We start from the raw sequence: 15783 nt of genomic DNA, 5'->3' as shown, positions 1-15783 counted from the left end.
GCTATATACTCAGGTTTGTTCTACTATAATACATTTTGTGGTGATCCTGTGGTTGGATCTTGAAAGCTGAGACCACTAAATCCATTTCACGAGTAGAATTTGTCAAAATTTGAAAGTAAATTTCCACTTTTAGAAAAGTCTGTGTTTGATTTTTCAGCTCCTCTTTATTTTTGAATTTTTTTTTCTCCTCTTTGTTCTGGCTCTAGGTTACTGCCTTCAATGTGGAAACAAATCATATAGTGGAAGGATACCCCAAACCAATTAAAGCTGTCTTTCCATCTGTGTTCGCTGATGATCACCCTATGGGGAACCTGGATGCAGTCTACTTCTCTTATGCACATGACGACATCTTCTTCATCAAGGACAAATATGCTTGGAGAGTGGTGAATGAAAAGGATCGTCAGTCTAACTCTACTCTACCACAGAATGGGCTTTTATTCCGACACCAGCTCAATGAACTGTGGTATGACATCTGTGATGTTCATCCATCCATGTTGTCAATGCCCATCCCCACAGGTAATCCTGACAACTAACATTCACTCAAGTCACTTTTATATTTTTGGTTGAGGGCATGCGTTTGAGAATAGACATCTCCAATTCACTTTCCACAACACAAAAATAGCCCTCTTCTGAGGAAAACGGGAACCTCATGCCTTATGTAGGCTGAAACATCTTTAATGGAATGGCATTGATAATAGAAGTGTCAGAGCCATGTGATAATTCAATGCATTATGTGTAGAGAGAGATTTCAAGTACCAAGAAATGCAACCAGAGACCAAGAACATTTGGCAGAAATATTTCCCATTGTATTGGGTGCCACAGGCCTCATTAAAAGCAATTTCCAAGCAAACCTTGACATGTTTCCTATACGTATTACATCCTATGAACTCCAGAAGGAAGTTATCTTTAGCATGATGAAAGTACTACAGAATGAGTTGGCAGTCAATTTTGAGAGACAGATCATAACCTACATACTTAGGGGTGAGGCTCATGGCTGTCATAGTATTTGCTAAAGCTAAACTAACTCTTTAGGAGACATTGCACTCTCTCTACCGAGCCAGAGAAAATAAAATAGAAGAATAACAATGGATTTAAAACTGGACAGAAAGACTTTGAGATAAAAAATCTTTTGGCCACTTAACAGCAACCATTCAGAGCCCCTGTGAAGGCATTCAAGATGCTTTAAGGAAAGGACTGCTCTCTTTTACCTCATAATTCATTTCAAATATAAATATGGAGAAAAACACCTTAAGTATCCACACACCTAAAAGACCTTGGGATTTATTTTATGTTTTGCAATTTGGAATGAATCCTTCAAAATACATTATTTTATCAGAAATAGATTGCTGGTAGTCTTACAGCCTCAGTTGATGGCAGAAAACTCGCAAGAGGAGGATGATGAGAAAATTCATCAACAGGGCAGACTGGATGAACCATTCAGGTCTTTATCTGCTGTCATGTACTATGTCGCTATCACTCATCATGCTAGAGACTGATATTCAAAGACCATACACTGGACAGCCTGCACTTTATTGGTGTTTCTTTTTATTTTTACACCAACAGCAATTGACTGACATTGAAGACATTAAAATATCTGTTAAATGCTTTTGATTAGCCTACTTCACTTTCCCCCTTTTTATAAAACTGCAAAAGCAGTTTTTAGTGCAGGCCAGCGTGATAAATGCTCTGCGCTGCTTCTGACACTCTTAGAGTATCTACGAGTGTCGGGAGCAGCGCAGAGCATTCAGCACGCCTGCCTGTGCTAAAAACCGCTTCTGCAGTTTTGTAAAGGGGAGGGTTGTTAGGTACACTTTCATCACACGCCTGTCTCCAGCTGAATTTGACCCTGAAAAGCGAATAAGCTAGAAATACATTGCTTTCACATATCCGCTAAACTATGGATGAACCACTTGGAAAGAAAGAGGTTCAAACATGCTGATATGAAATATTTACATACCTATAGTAGATGACATTGTTTGGGGTGTATTACTGGACTGTAGGGCAAGTTCTACTTTAGATATTAATGGCATCAGAATAAAGCTGTTCCTGTTGTTTGGGGACAGTGTTAGAAGAGGTCAGCGTTTTCATGCCTCACTTTCTGATTATGAATGTATGAAAAGTTCTCAGCCCAACCAAGAAGAGAATGATGTGGAGCCATGAACCGTACAAATTATTTCACACTTTTCTTGACACTTTTCATTTCAATGATATGAAATGAAAAGAGTCAAGAAAGGTGCGGAGTAACTTGTAAGTTTTGTGGCTCCACATCATATTCTTCTTGGGCTGAGAACTTTTCAGCAGCCCCTCATAAGCACACTCCGCAATGAGAAGAACTGTTGCACAAGAAAACCCAAAACACTCCAGGACCTGTGTTCATATTCTAATGTACTTCAAAATGTTTGCTTGTCTAGCAGCCTGAAAGTATCATGTTAATGGATTCACCATTCATGGATAATTGTTATATACCAAGTCATAAGTCAAGGCAACTATTTTTTTCTATCGAAAATATGCCAACACTGGAAATCTAATATATAACCTTTTGGATGTGGGTGGAGTCAGCAAAGTGATGGACTGGACACCCAGACATGGCAACAGAGTAGTGGGGCACCTTACAGGGCACTGCTGTGAACTTCATAAAAAGGGTGCCGCATAAACATTTCACCACAACTTCCTTGCAGGTCATGGTGAGTCCCCCAAAACCCACTAATACCACCTGTCTACCTCCCCAATAGCCCTTATGGCTGCAGGTGCCACCTATATGGCAGTACAAAAGGGTTTTGAGGGATGCACATATTTCACCATGAATGCAATGATTAGAGTGGCTTCTGGGCCTGAGTTCTCCTCTCTATGGTTCACTAGCGCACCCCCCAGACCACTTAAGCTACCTCTGTACAACTCTACTAAGCTTTCCTATGCCAAATGCTGATGTTCTGGAGGCAGATGTGTGTGTTTTTATTCCGATTTTTATGGCGGGGGGGGGGGGTGACAGTTATCACTGGGGGAGTGTGTGGGGGTCTGTACTTTGTGTCTGCAGTAATTATCTGGTCACTTTGAATACCTTTTTGCCACTTAGACCTGTTTTTAGATGGCCTAAGTCACTACGCATAAGTTCTGTCTAGACAGTCTCGTTAAACTTTTGGTTATACTTGCAGTGCGACTAAGTCTAGGTCAGCCCACGTCATGCCCAAATCCCGCCCTCACCACTCCTCCTAAAATGCCCCTTTCAGCTCTGGGTGTACAGCAGCACTGAAAAGGCCTAAGCTGTTTTTAGATATGTCTAAAACCCATTTTGGTTATCGACACTTGGACAAATTGTCTTTTAGATCGTCCAAGTACCGATTTAGGCGGGTTTTTAGATGTATTTGTTTTTTGATTATGAGCCCCTTATCTTTCTCACTTGCACTCAGACATCCACACGTGGCTGTATCTCATGAATTTTTCCATTGGCTCTTGAATATTTCTCAGCTTTGCAAACTATTTCTTTTTTCAGTGGAAAGCTGTCATGCATTTCTACAATTCTACAATTTAGCCTTTACAATGTTAGTTGCTATACTGAAGCCTTTAACAATGCAAGTGATATCTCCCCCTATGTATGACTTTCATGAACACTTCCTTCAACTCTGCACATTGTGACATCATCAGCTGCAGTGAATTTTGAGAGTTCCTGGAATTGAGACATCAAAATGGCTACCCCCTGGTCACCATTTTACTGTTCATTCAGTTATATAGTTTAATCAAATTATGAATTAGAATATGTTCAAAATACCTAATGCTTTGGAGTTAGTGATACATCTTTAAAATGAAATATAAGTTTTTTTAAAATCAGTATTTTGCTTTGTGTGAGAGACATATGGTCCTTAATCCTTAATTGTGAAATACATCTGGGTGGAAATAGGGATTGATTTCAGATTATTATATATTGTTCTTGTTAATCCTTTTCTGTAAAACTGACAAGAAGCACATTTCTGCTTGGATTTGTAATTATAGTTGTAGTACATATTTATGCAAGTAAAATGCTCATTCATTAGCAGAGAAACTGGTTTACAGTGATCAGCAGGAAAAATGTCAAATAATTGTGCAATAGGGACAGTAATTCTATAATCCATGGAATTTGCCAATTATTTCCTGTTGTGTCAGCAATACTGTTTTTTCTAATAAGTATGCAAGCTATTCTAGAGATTGTGTTTAAGTCAAAAATTAACTGCAGTGTGGCTGTATCTGACCTAGATTTGATAAAATAACTCTGTTGTATTAACCAGACCACCTCAAGGAGAACATCCCTCCGCTTTGATTTTTCAGAATATCTAAATACATTAGATAGATTTGCATGCACTGCTTTCTATCTCATGCATATTCATCATGGAATATTAAAAATCAGACTGGATGGGAGATACTATAGAAGTGGCTTGAGAAACAGCGACTTAAAACACTACGTTGGCTAGGGTGGACACTCATATATTGGCTATGAGAGTAGGGGAAGATATACTACAAAAAGGAATTTATTTATTAATTTAGACATTTATATCGCACTTATCCGAAATCTATGTGGGTAATAACATCACATTCATAAGTAAAACAATTCAGACACATGATACCATGTTATTAATATAATATAATCAGAGAAATATGATGGCAGATAAAGACCAAATGGCCCATCTATTCTGTAACTTTAAATAATATAACCCACAAAAGAAGAATAATGTAGATAAACAAAATAAAGCAAAAATTTCCTATAATGTTTTATTGCCACTGGGAAGTCAAGCGTGCCAAATGGATTAATACTGAAAAATTGTTAAAGGCCCTCAGTATTCACTCCTCTTTGGGCAGGACAAGCCTGTAAAAAGAGTCGTGAGCCAATGTTACCCAATGGGATACTCAAGCGTGAACATCCTCGGACCTTGTGCAAACAATGTAAAGTCCAGTGAAAATTAATACTAAGTGCTCTAATTGCAACTTAAATTTTTTTTTCTTTTTGTCTTTTTTCTACTGAATCTTTTTCTTTTTAAATAATAATACAATCACTCCCAATGTGCAATAATGAATTTTAAAAAAAGCATACGATGAGATCAAACATTAGGTACAGAATCACATTGGGAATGATTGTGTTATTATTATTATTTAAAAAGAAAAAGATTCAGAAATAGAAAAAGACAAAATAAAAAAATAAACAAATTTGAGTTGCAATTAGAGCACTTAGTATTAATTTTTACTAGACTTTGCATTGTTTGCACAAGGTCCATCTATTCTGCCCATCCACAGCATCCACTATCTCCTCTTCTCCCACGTGGGAGATCCCACGTGCTTGTCCCATACTTTCTTGAATTCATAGTCTTTGTGTCCACCACATCTGCCAGGAGCCTATTCCACACATCTATCACCCTTTCTATAAAAAAGAGTGAGCCCTTACTGCAGCTTGATGAATCTCCCCTAAATGCAGTTTAGTTAAATTTTGTGTAAATATGTTATGCCCTCAATCCCAGTAGGTTTTTAAAGAGGCCAATTTATGAGCAAAAATTTCAAAATTAAGAGCATAAATTCTTTGAATATCAGGCTCAGGGTTATTAGATGACAGAAGAAAGCAGGTAGAAAGAAAGTGTGAAATTTTCAGCAACATGATTGGCAGAAAAATATTTCCCTCATCGAATCACTGTATTTCTTTTTTGGTTTCTTTCCTTTTTGCCAAGTGGGGAGGAACCCCTTTTGTGTAGTCTTTTTCATTTGAAAGGAAACTCTGCAATGAGGTCATAGGATGAAATTAAGCGGTGATAGGCTCCGGAGTAATCTAAGGAAATACTTTTTTTACAGAAAGGGTAGTAGATGCGTGGAACAGTCTCCTGGAAGAGGTGGTGGAGAAACAGACTGTGTCCGAATTAAAGAGGGCCTGGGATAGGCACGTGGGATCTCTTGGAGAGTGAAAGAGATAATGGTTACTGCGGATGGGCCGACTAGATGGGCCATTTGGCCTTTATCTGCCATCATGTTTCTCTGTTTCTATGTATTCAGCTAGAAGAAACACTGTCCTGATTGTTTAAATGATCTATGCATTATAAATAGGGGCAGAGTTTCTCCTTTTTAAAAACCAGAGTATGGTAATCCAGTATCATGGAGCAAACTGTACCTCAAGGACGTAAGCAAGCACACATTTACTCTTCCAAGTGACGCTTTTCCTCACAGAGAGCTTACAGGAAAGCAAATAGCACACTCAGGAATCAAACCCAGCGATTGCTAGCCCCAGCACCAAATTCTCTGAGTTTGGTAAGTTATTTGATGATTTCATTCACTGCTGATTATCTAGGGTGTGATACAACCATATGTGCCTATTTATTTTTGTTTTGTTATCATATTTATGGCTTGGAACATCATTCCTTTGTTATTTTTATTACTTTTAATTCAAATGTCCTTTTTCGAAATGATATACTTTGGATTGGATTTTGTGTTCAGTACTTAAAAGAAAAAATATCCACCCTCGCACACCTCTCTATCTCTGTCTCAGATCCTGCCTGCTTAAACCACACTGGACTGGCAGGGTATTGATATTTGGTGGCATTTAACTGAGCAATGCCACTAAATGTTAGTTCTGACTGCCCAGGCACAATCCAGGCAGTGTGGCACAGTTTAGGTACAGACTCAATGCAGAGCCAGGACTTATTTGGGCAACAGTGATATCCAGTGCCATACCTGCATACCTAATTGAGCAGGCTGGATTGCAGAAAAGGCCATCCTACATTTGCCTGGTTAGATATCCAGGTATGGGCACTGAATATTGTCCATTCCCACATAACTGCCACAGACCTGGATATTAAGTGCAATGCCTGGACGTAGCCTGGCCTTGAATATCGAGGTCTATTTTAGCTGACCCTGGTCATCGTTCAGAAAAGTGCTTACCACTGCCAACTGAACACTAACCAGTTTATTTTTTACAGAGGACAAAAAAAAAATCTTACAACAGTAGCAGTGGAATTATCAGTTTATGCAGATCATTCTACACAGGTTGATTCAGTCCTGGTTGGTCCCCTCCGCTGGCCTGGAATTGTGCACGTTAGTTGCTTAGGAAAGCAGGGCTAGAACTCCATACATAGAAACATGATGGCAGATAAAGGCCAAATGGCCCATCTAGTCTGCCCATCCGCATTAACCCTTATTTCTTTCTCTCTCCGAGAGATCCCACGTGCAATGGGGAACAAACTAGGTTGACCTGAGTGAGATGGCATGCAGTTTCCCTTTGAAAAGCAGAGTCTGGCAGGGACTGAATCTGCTCACCAGATGATAAAGTATGCATGGGGATTTCAAAATATACCTGGGCCTTCCTTTTTCAGTTACAGAGAGGAGAGCAGGAATGTACATGGGTGTCTCCATTCTTACCTGAGCAAGTTCCTTTGAATATTGTATGCATGTTCCCTCATTCATGACCATATAAGACAGGTAGCAGATGCTTTTTCTTCACATTCATCCCTAGAGGACTGAATTAATGAAGCATTTCTTCAATATAAAGGAGTATGTAAGAACTGAGAAGCAGTACTAAACTAAACCTTGGGTTTGTATACTGCACCATCTCCATAGTTGTGGAGCTCGGCACGGTTTACAGGAATTGTAATGAGAAAGGAACTCCATGGAAGGGCTAAATGAAGATCAGAGGGGAGAAGAATGTCAGAAGAGGGAGGAGTGTTAGGTTTTGGAGAAGAGCCAGGTTACGGAAGGGTTGAAGAGCACTCAGGTTTAGGTAAGGTTGTTCCAGAGCTCGATGAATCTGAAGGAGAGGGAAGTCCCCAGTTTTCCTGGGTGGGAAATGCCTTTTAATGAGGGGAAGGATAATTTCAATTTTTGGGTAGATCTGGTGGTATTAAGATTTGAGGAATTCCAAGAAAGTGGAATTAAAGGAGGAAGGATGCTGTGGAGGATCTTGAAAGTTAGGCAGATGCATTTGAAGTGAACTCTGGAAATTATCGGGAGCCAATGAAGCTTGGAAAGGAGCGGTGAGACGTGATCGAATTTACTTTTTGCAAAGATAAGCTTGGCCGCGGCATTTTGGATCCGTTGGAGTCTGTGAAGGTTTTTCTTTGTTAGGCTTATGAAGATAAAATTACAGTAGTCCAGTCTGGAGAGGATGATGGATTGGACGAGAACGGCAAAATGTTTTTGGTGGAAGCAGGATCTTACTTTCCTCAGCATGTGTAGGCTGAAGTAGCATTTTTTTACCAGGGAGTTGAGGTGGTCATGAGTTCTGGGCTCTTACATCCTGCTTGCCTAATAAAATGTATTTCTGATTCTGTGCCAGCCTGTTGCTGATTCATCCAAAAGTCACTGCATGTATCCAGGTTGGAGTCAATACCACCAGTTACTAAAAGGAGTCAGGATACCAATAAGTTGCCAGTCTTAAGACCGTCTTTTGTAGATACGAGGGGGTGCTGAAAAGTTCTCAGCTCGATCAAGAAGAGAATGACGTGGATATGGTTCAATCAATGATCTGAAACAATGTCAAAACATAGAATTTCATTTCTGTAAATTGGCACTTTACAAAATAACTCTCTTTTCACCTACAGTGGCAAAATAATGCTCAGAATTTAGGAAGTTGGTTGCTTGGGCTGAGAACTTTTCAGCACGCTCTCGTCACATTAGGCAACCTGAGATGATAATAACAATCTCGTAATATGAGAAACTTAGGAAAGAAGAGTACCGGTTGGTAAATCATCCTAAAATTTGTATGCAACAATTTTTACTTTGACAGCATTTAAGCTTTTCTTATTTATCAATAAACATGTTATATTTTACCAAGGGAACAGAAAAAAAAAAACTGAGGTGGATGATGATACATGCTTTATTTTTATACCTTGAATGTGTGATGTTAATTTTAGCTGATTTTTGTACATAAAGGACAAATGGCAACAAGCCACGCATTGATCTCTTTCTTTTGCTGGAATAAATTTAATTTTTAGCATTTTTTTTTTTTGCATGGTGTGGTCTCTAAGATTTCATTTCATTGCTTTGTATGTGGTGTTTGGTTCATAGACAACGGCGCGAAAGACAAAGGCGCGCCCGGACAATTGAGCGCAGCGCGGAGGTGTGCGCCGCTCAAAATTACTGGGTTTTTTTGGGGGAACCCCTCCACTTTACTTAATAGACATCGCGTCGGCGTTATGGAGGGTTTGGGGGGTTGTAACCCTCCACATTTTACTGTAAACGTAACTTTTTCCCTAAAAACAGGGAAAAAGTGGTTTTCAGTAAAATGTGGGGGTTACAACCCCCCAAGCCCCCCACAACGCCCCCACAACGCGGCGCGATGTCTATTAAGTAAAGTGGGGGGGTTCCCCTCCACGCCCCCCCCCCGTCGGAGCCCTAAAAACAGTAATTTTGAGCGGTGCACGCCTCCGCGCTGCGCTCAATTGTCTGGGCGCGCCTTTGTCCCGGCGCACTTTTGACCTGACACCGTGGTGTTTGTATAAGAATGGAACTGTCACTGAATTCATGAATGTTAGAACTTTAATAGTATTTATCTCAAGCTTAAAGTTCAGTTTTTGAAGGGTATGCCCTCTATATATCTGCTCCATACCCTGAAACTGGTCTTCTGCTTTAATCTGGTCATTAATGTCTGGACAGTTATGTTCCTAGCACCCTATACCCCCTCTTTTACTAAGCTGTGATAGAGGTTTCTACCATGGCCCAGAGCACTAAATGCTCCGATGCAGCTCCAACGCTGATAGAATTCCTATGAGTACCAAAAGCAACGTCAGAGCATTTAGCAGCCCTGGTTATGGAAGAAACCACAGCTTAGTAAAAGAGTGTGTGGTGCAGTAATTAGAGCTGCAGCCTCGGCACCCTGAGGTTGTGGGTTTAAATCCCACACGGCTCCTTGTGACCCTGGGCAAGACATTGCCCCAATTACATTAGATAGAGTGGAAGCCCACCAGGACAGAGCGGGAAAAACGCTTGAGTACCTGAATAATTTGTAAACCGCATAGAATGGTAGGATATGCGGAATATAGATTATTTTAAAATTTGCAGGCATTTTTTAAAAAGTTTTTTATAGCTCTCATGAGATGGGTGAGGTTCTATGACTGTCTAAAGTCCTTAAGGGCTTGAGATTCAAAGGATTTAAGGGGGAAATTCATTGATGGGCACTAGCGATTAGCATGCACTAAATGCTAAAGATGCCCCTTAAATTCCTATTGCCATTTTTAGCATTTAGTGCGTGCTCATTATTAGCGTGCGCTAACATAGTAGTGCCTAGTCATGATTTCCCCCTCTTACGCTCCTAATTTTGAGAGTAATGTTCATAAAATGGCCTCTTTGGGCTCCTGTTACATAGCGGTGCTACTGATCAGCGTGCACTGAATGTGAAGAAGCTCAAAGGAACTGAATGGGCTTCTTTGTATTCAGTGCGCTACTAATCAGTAGCGTTGCTTTGTAAAAGGAGCCTTTTGAAAATTTCACTGCACTCCTATATTTATACCTCAATTGATGAAACAATCACTTATTGATCCACCAGTAGCTCTCATTTAAATAATTTCCAGTCAATTCAATTCAATTGATCCTCAACAACACCACCTCGGACTCCTATAATTCATAGTCCCAAGCTTTATGTGTTAAATCCTCATTGGATCACAATAATTTCATAATAATAATTTAATTTAATTGTTATAAATAGTTTAGCTTAGGTTAATAATATGAACTTATCTCCTATATTTATAAGTATAAAGTGCGAGTGGTAAAAGAGTAGAAAGTTTCTTACTTTCTTTCTGTCTGTCTCCCTGTTCTGCCTCCCTGTCTTTCTTTCTGTCTCCCTGTTCTGCCTCCCTGTCTTTCTGTCTCACCAAGCCACTGCTGGGGCTGTCATCTGGAAACAGACCCCCAAACTACTGCCGACATCTGGGAACAGGCCCCCAAGCCACCGCTGACGTCTGGGAACAGGCCCCCAAGCTGCTGTTGCTGCCAAGTTTTCCTGTTTCCCAACGCCGCAACAGGCCAGCAGCCTTCTCCCCGACATCAATTCTGACGTCAGAGAGGAAGTTCCAGGCCAGCCAGGCAGCCTGCCCAAAACATGCCCCTAACACGCCCCTTTACTAGGTAGACATTCTGGAGGGAAAATGTCTCACAAATGTCTTTTTGTTTCAAAAATCAGCACTTGGGCGTTCTAGCAAGTAAACATCCAAGTACCAACTTATTTGGGTTTTTGGATGTTTTGCAGTTTTGAAAATACCCCATAACAGAGTCTTTTATAGAATCAAACTAAGCACCATGCTGATTGGCACTGATTTTTTTGGGGCGCCATAAAGAGAATTTGGCTCTAAGCTCATAAAGTAGGCCCATAATTTATAAATATAGGGACTGAAATTTACAGTGATATAACCAGTCAATGAACAGATTGCTTGGTTGTGTCTAGTCACTAATATTCAGCTGAATCTGATTTACCACTTTCTATTGTAAGTTTTAAAGTGTTTTACAGCAAAAATGTGATATTATTAAAAATGCATTGCAATGAAAAAAAACACATACACATTAAATTCCACTTAAAAATATAATATTAAAACTTAACACAAGCCATCAAATTATACGACTTATAAACTGCTGAAAGCCTTTTCAAAAATCCAAATTTCAAATGTTTTTCAAAATCCAAAATAATTGGACAGATAGCTGACCAATGTTGGCATAGAATTCCATAGAAAAGGTCCAATACAATATTGTGGCTAGTATTGAACGCAAAGCTGGCTATATTGGAGTTGTGTCAGGGGCAAAGTCAGCACTTAGCTACTTAAGTACTGATATTCAGCTTTTAAGAGACCAGGTTTACTACATAAATGGGATCGCATAAAAGTCTGTCCTATTTTTATGTAGTAACCCATGGCCGCCTATGAATATCAACTTAAAGGGCTATTATAAATAACTGGATATTCAAAGTCAAAGCCTGCACAAGTCCCAGCTTTGAATATCTGGGAATAACTAGGGTTGCCAGATTTCCTCTTTGAAAAAAAGAGGACGGCTGGCCCTGCTCCGTTCCGCCTCCAGCTCCACCCCATTCCTCCCCAGCCCTGCCCCCAAATGAACCTCCTCAAGCTCAAAGGCAAGATTTAGAAGCCTTCACGCATGCACAGACATTGACACAATGTTACATGCATGTGCGCGTGCATATGATGTCATCACGGTGACAGCTGCACAAGCGCAAAGGCTTCCAGATGCGGCCTCCAAGCTCAGGATTTCAAAAACCTGGACAAATTGCCAAGTTACGGAAATCCCTCCGGATGCCCGGACAGTCCTCTAAAAAGAGGACATGTCTGGATTTTCCTGGATGTATGGTAACCCTATGAATAACACCATCAGGGTCAATATTCAAAGTGATTTAAAAGGGCAGAAGAGGCTTCAGCCCATTTAAATCACCTGTATGGGACTTTCCAGGAGATATTTAGCAGGATTTAACTGGAAAATGCTTGTGAATGTCCCCCTCTAACCACCTAAGCCGAAACCAATTATGGGATAGATTCACAAAGCAAACCGTTTGTGTACTGATCGGTTTGCGACCCCTTAGCAACCCCGACCCGATTCATTTACCTGTCTTCCGACCATCCTCCAATCCGCACATGCAAATGAGGGCAACTGCGATTCACTAAATAAAACCCTACAACACCGACTGGGCTGGCCGATCCAAAAAAAAGCGACTGCTGAGGACCAGTCGCTGAAGCCCTTTCCGAATGCTCTGCCTTCTGCCACCCTGCTCTCTGCCCTGTCAGCCCCTGTCAGCTCCTGTTGCCCCGAATGCCTCCTGCGCCCCGAACGTGCCTGCCTTCCAGCCCCAAACCCGAACACCTTGCCTGCCTGCTCTGACTCTCCCACCCTTCCCCGCACTACAAGCCCATGGTTTTAACCCGCAGGCTTAAATGGGTTAAAATCACAGGCTCCAAAAAGTTTCTCGATCGCCTATTTAAAAAAATCTAGCCAAAGCGCATTTCCCCTATACATTCAGTGAAGATTTAAAAGTGAAGAAGAAAAAAAAAACCTCAGATGGCCTGGAGGTCCAACGCATGCTCAGACAAGATGGTGTGCACATGTGCGGGGATCGCTATAGAGCGATTCGTGCCTGCAGATGGGGGTGTTCCTCCGATCGCCCTCATTTGCATGTTGGAATTTGCTGAATTCGTCGGACCTGTCTGAATTGGGCCCAATTGGGCAGGTTAGTGAATCTGGCCCTATGTTGTGGGTGGACCAGGGTAGGAGAACAGAGTTAGGCCAGAGCTGTCACTTATCCAGTTGACAATAAAACATAGTCCTATCTTTCTAGTTTCACTTTTCTGATTAAGGGCTGAATATTGGCTCTTAAATAGATAAGTACTGGCTCTCTTTGCACATACCTGGATATTCAATGCCAGAGCACTGAATATCTGGACATAAAACCGGCAGTAACTAAAATATCATTGACTGCTGCTGGCTGAATATTTGCCCCATAACTTTTAAGGTCCTGAAAACATAAGCTCTTAAGTTTGGCTGAAAACAGGGCACAAATTTAGAAGCATAACTTGGGGGCACAAAATTTGCAGCTTGGGTTTCTGTTTATATCATGCCCTAAGTTTTTAAAAGAATCATTTTGAAAGTCCAGTTGAAAAATTGCTGGAATTCAGTAGGTCAAGTTGCTTTGTAGTATTTTCAGGCATAATTATTTTCACAAAAATGAATGTCATCAAGATGCTCATTTTCAAAGCACTTAGATGCACAAAGTACCATAGATTTCTAAGTGCCCTGAAAATGAGTCCCTAATCAGTCTATCTGGCTGTTTACTATATTGTACTTTCAACACATTTCATTGCAGTGATAGTGCCTATTGTGGAGGATCTATCCATCTATGTTTGTCTGTACATATAGGTTTGCTTATGCTTGACACCCCCCCCCCCCAAAAAAAAAAAAAAAGAAGAAAAATCAGGTGAAGATCTCAAAGCAAACAAGGTGGCAAGGAAGTCGGCCTTACCATCAGACGAATAACCATTGTCATGGGACGCTCAAATTTAAGGGTACAGAAAATGAAAGCCCACTCCCCATGATACTGATGGGAACGCCCACCAGCAAAAGAAAAGCTACGCATACTGGCTGCAGTATCTACTACTGGAGGAGGAAAGGAGAAGAAGGGCTGCCACTGCAACCATGAAATGTGGAGTAGATGCATAGGATTAAAATCCCAGTAACAGAAGATGAGAAGGGCTGCGGCCACAGAATGTGGTGTAGTCTGAGTCTGAACTCAATTCCCAGCATCAGAAGAATGGCAAAAGGGCCAAGGCTGTGCCCAGAAAAATGGAAGAGCAACTGCCACCACCAGGGCCCACCTCTAGCAACAGAAGAAAAGGGGAGAGAGAAGGGAGAAGGACTCAGGGGCATAGCCGTGGGTGGACCCATATGCTTGAGCTGGTAACTAGCACATGCTCACTTATGAGTATTACATGTGTAAAAACGGAGCATATGCTAGGTGTTTTCTTGGGCTCAGGAATGCTGCTTGGCACTCTATGCACCTTTGGAGGATTTAGAGGAGGTCTTCATCTGGTGTGTTTTGGGGATCCCTGCTAGCTCAGGTATTTACAGTATATTGTGAGTTGGGAGATGGCATGCTGGGGGGGAGGGGGAGCCAGGGAGAGGATAAAATGGGGGGCAGAAGCAAACAGAACATTTTGGCCTAGATTCTGTAAAAGATGTCTAACTTTAGGCGTGGTTTAGATGTCCAGCTGAGCGCGATTCTATAATGCACATTCACCTAACTAGCGTCTACCTAGCGCCCAGCTTATGCTCAAAAGTAGACTTGGTTTTGCAATGTTTACATTGTAGGCATTAAATAGACGCCTTCAGGCGCTGAGAAACATAGGATTCTACATCGAAGCCACTCCCATGCCATGCCCACACCTACTTTTTCTGATGGATGTCCACAAAATTGTGGACATCTATTTGTAGAATCGCGTTCAGCATTTAGAAGTCTAAGTTCTAATTTATGCTTGTTAAAGTCATTAATTGACCTTATAATCCACTTTATTTGGACGCCTATATCGGTAGACGTCCATAAAGTTAGACGTCCTTTATAGAATCTAGGCCTCTGTGTTCACCCATTCTGCCTTTATGTCTAAAATATATATACTGCTTTGAGTATAACTACACACAGAAAATGCAGTATATAAAGTCCCATCCCTTTAAACACTCCTAGTATTTTGGTATGGAAATGGGGCTGTTCTCTAAGTCTACCAATCTCTAAAGGAGATGAAACATTGCAATCAGAAATTCTTATATACAAAAACATACCATAGACCACAGTGGGATTCCATAGCTGCACTTTCCCTGACACCCCCCTCCCCCTTGAGTGTGCACACAGGGTTATAGAATAAAACGCAGGCAGAAGTGTATGTAAAATCCAATTATTGCCAGTTAACTGCAAAATTGTTATCATATATTAATTATTAATTAATGGCTCATTAGCTAAGTAAGATATGCATGCTTCTTGTATCCATGCTGTTTTCAGCCCTGAAATCTCAGCACCATATATAGAATGTGGGATGTGTTTAAGATGTTGATGCAGCTTCCTGAAAAGGTCAGCAGAGGGCAGTATAACATCAATTCTGTACAAAGTGTAACTGCAGGCTAAGCATACGGAACATTGATTATTTTATGTTACACTTATTGTGAGTTTTTAAAATGAATAAAGATTAATTTAAAAAAAAAAGATTACTGTTATTAGGGTTCCCAAAATTGTTGAAGCAAAAAAGAGGACATGTGGCCCCGCCCCATTCTGCCCCCACATAAACCTCGTCTCTTCTTCCTGTGCTCGGG

The 15783-nt window shown here is 40.8% G+C and overlaps 1 protein-coding gene across 1 annotated transcript in view; it reads left to right on the top strand.

The window, feature by feature from the left end:
* LOC117365117 (matrix metalloproteinase-21-like) overlaps nucleotides 1–2185 on the top strand; it is a 79631-nt gene extending 77446 nt beyond the window's left edge. Inside the window, exon 9 of the mRNA XM_033955096.1 lies at nucleotides 207–2185. Within this exon, the coding sequence (XP_033810987.1) occupies nucleotides 207–533 (327 nt within the window). The 3' untranslated portion in view covers nucleotides 534–2185. The remainder of the gene's footprint in view (nucleotides 1–206) is intronic.
* Nucleotides 2186–15783: the final 13598 nt, after the last annotated feature.

This window comes from Geotrypetes seraphini, chromosome 1 (assembly GCF_902459505.1).
Source record: "Geotrypetes seraphini chromosome 1, aGeoSer1.1, whole genome shotgun sequence".
Taxonomy (NCBI): domain Eukaryota; kingdom Metazoa; phylum Chordata; class Amphibia; order Gymnophiona; family Dermophiidae; genus Geotrypetes; species Geotrypetes seraphini.
Note: the sequence above shows the minus strand (reverse complement) of the source record. Positions and strands in the feature narration are given on the sequence as shown.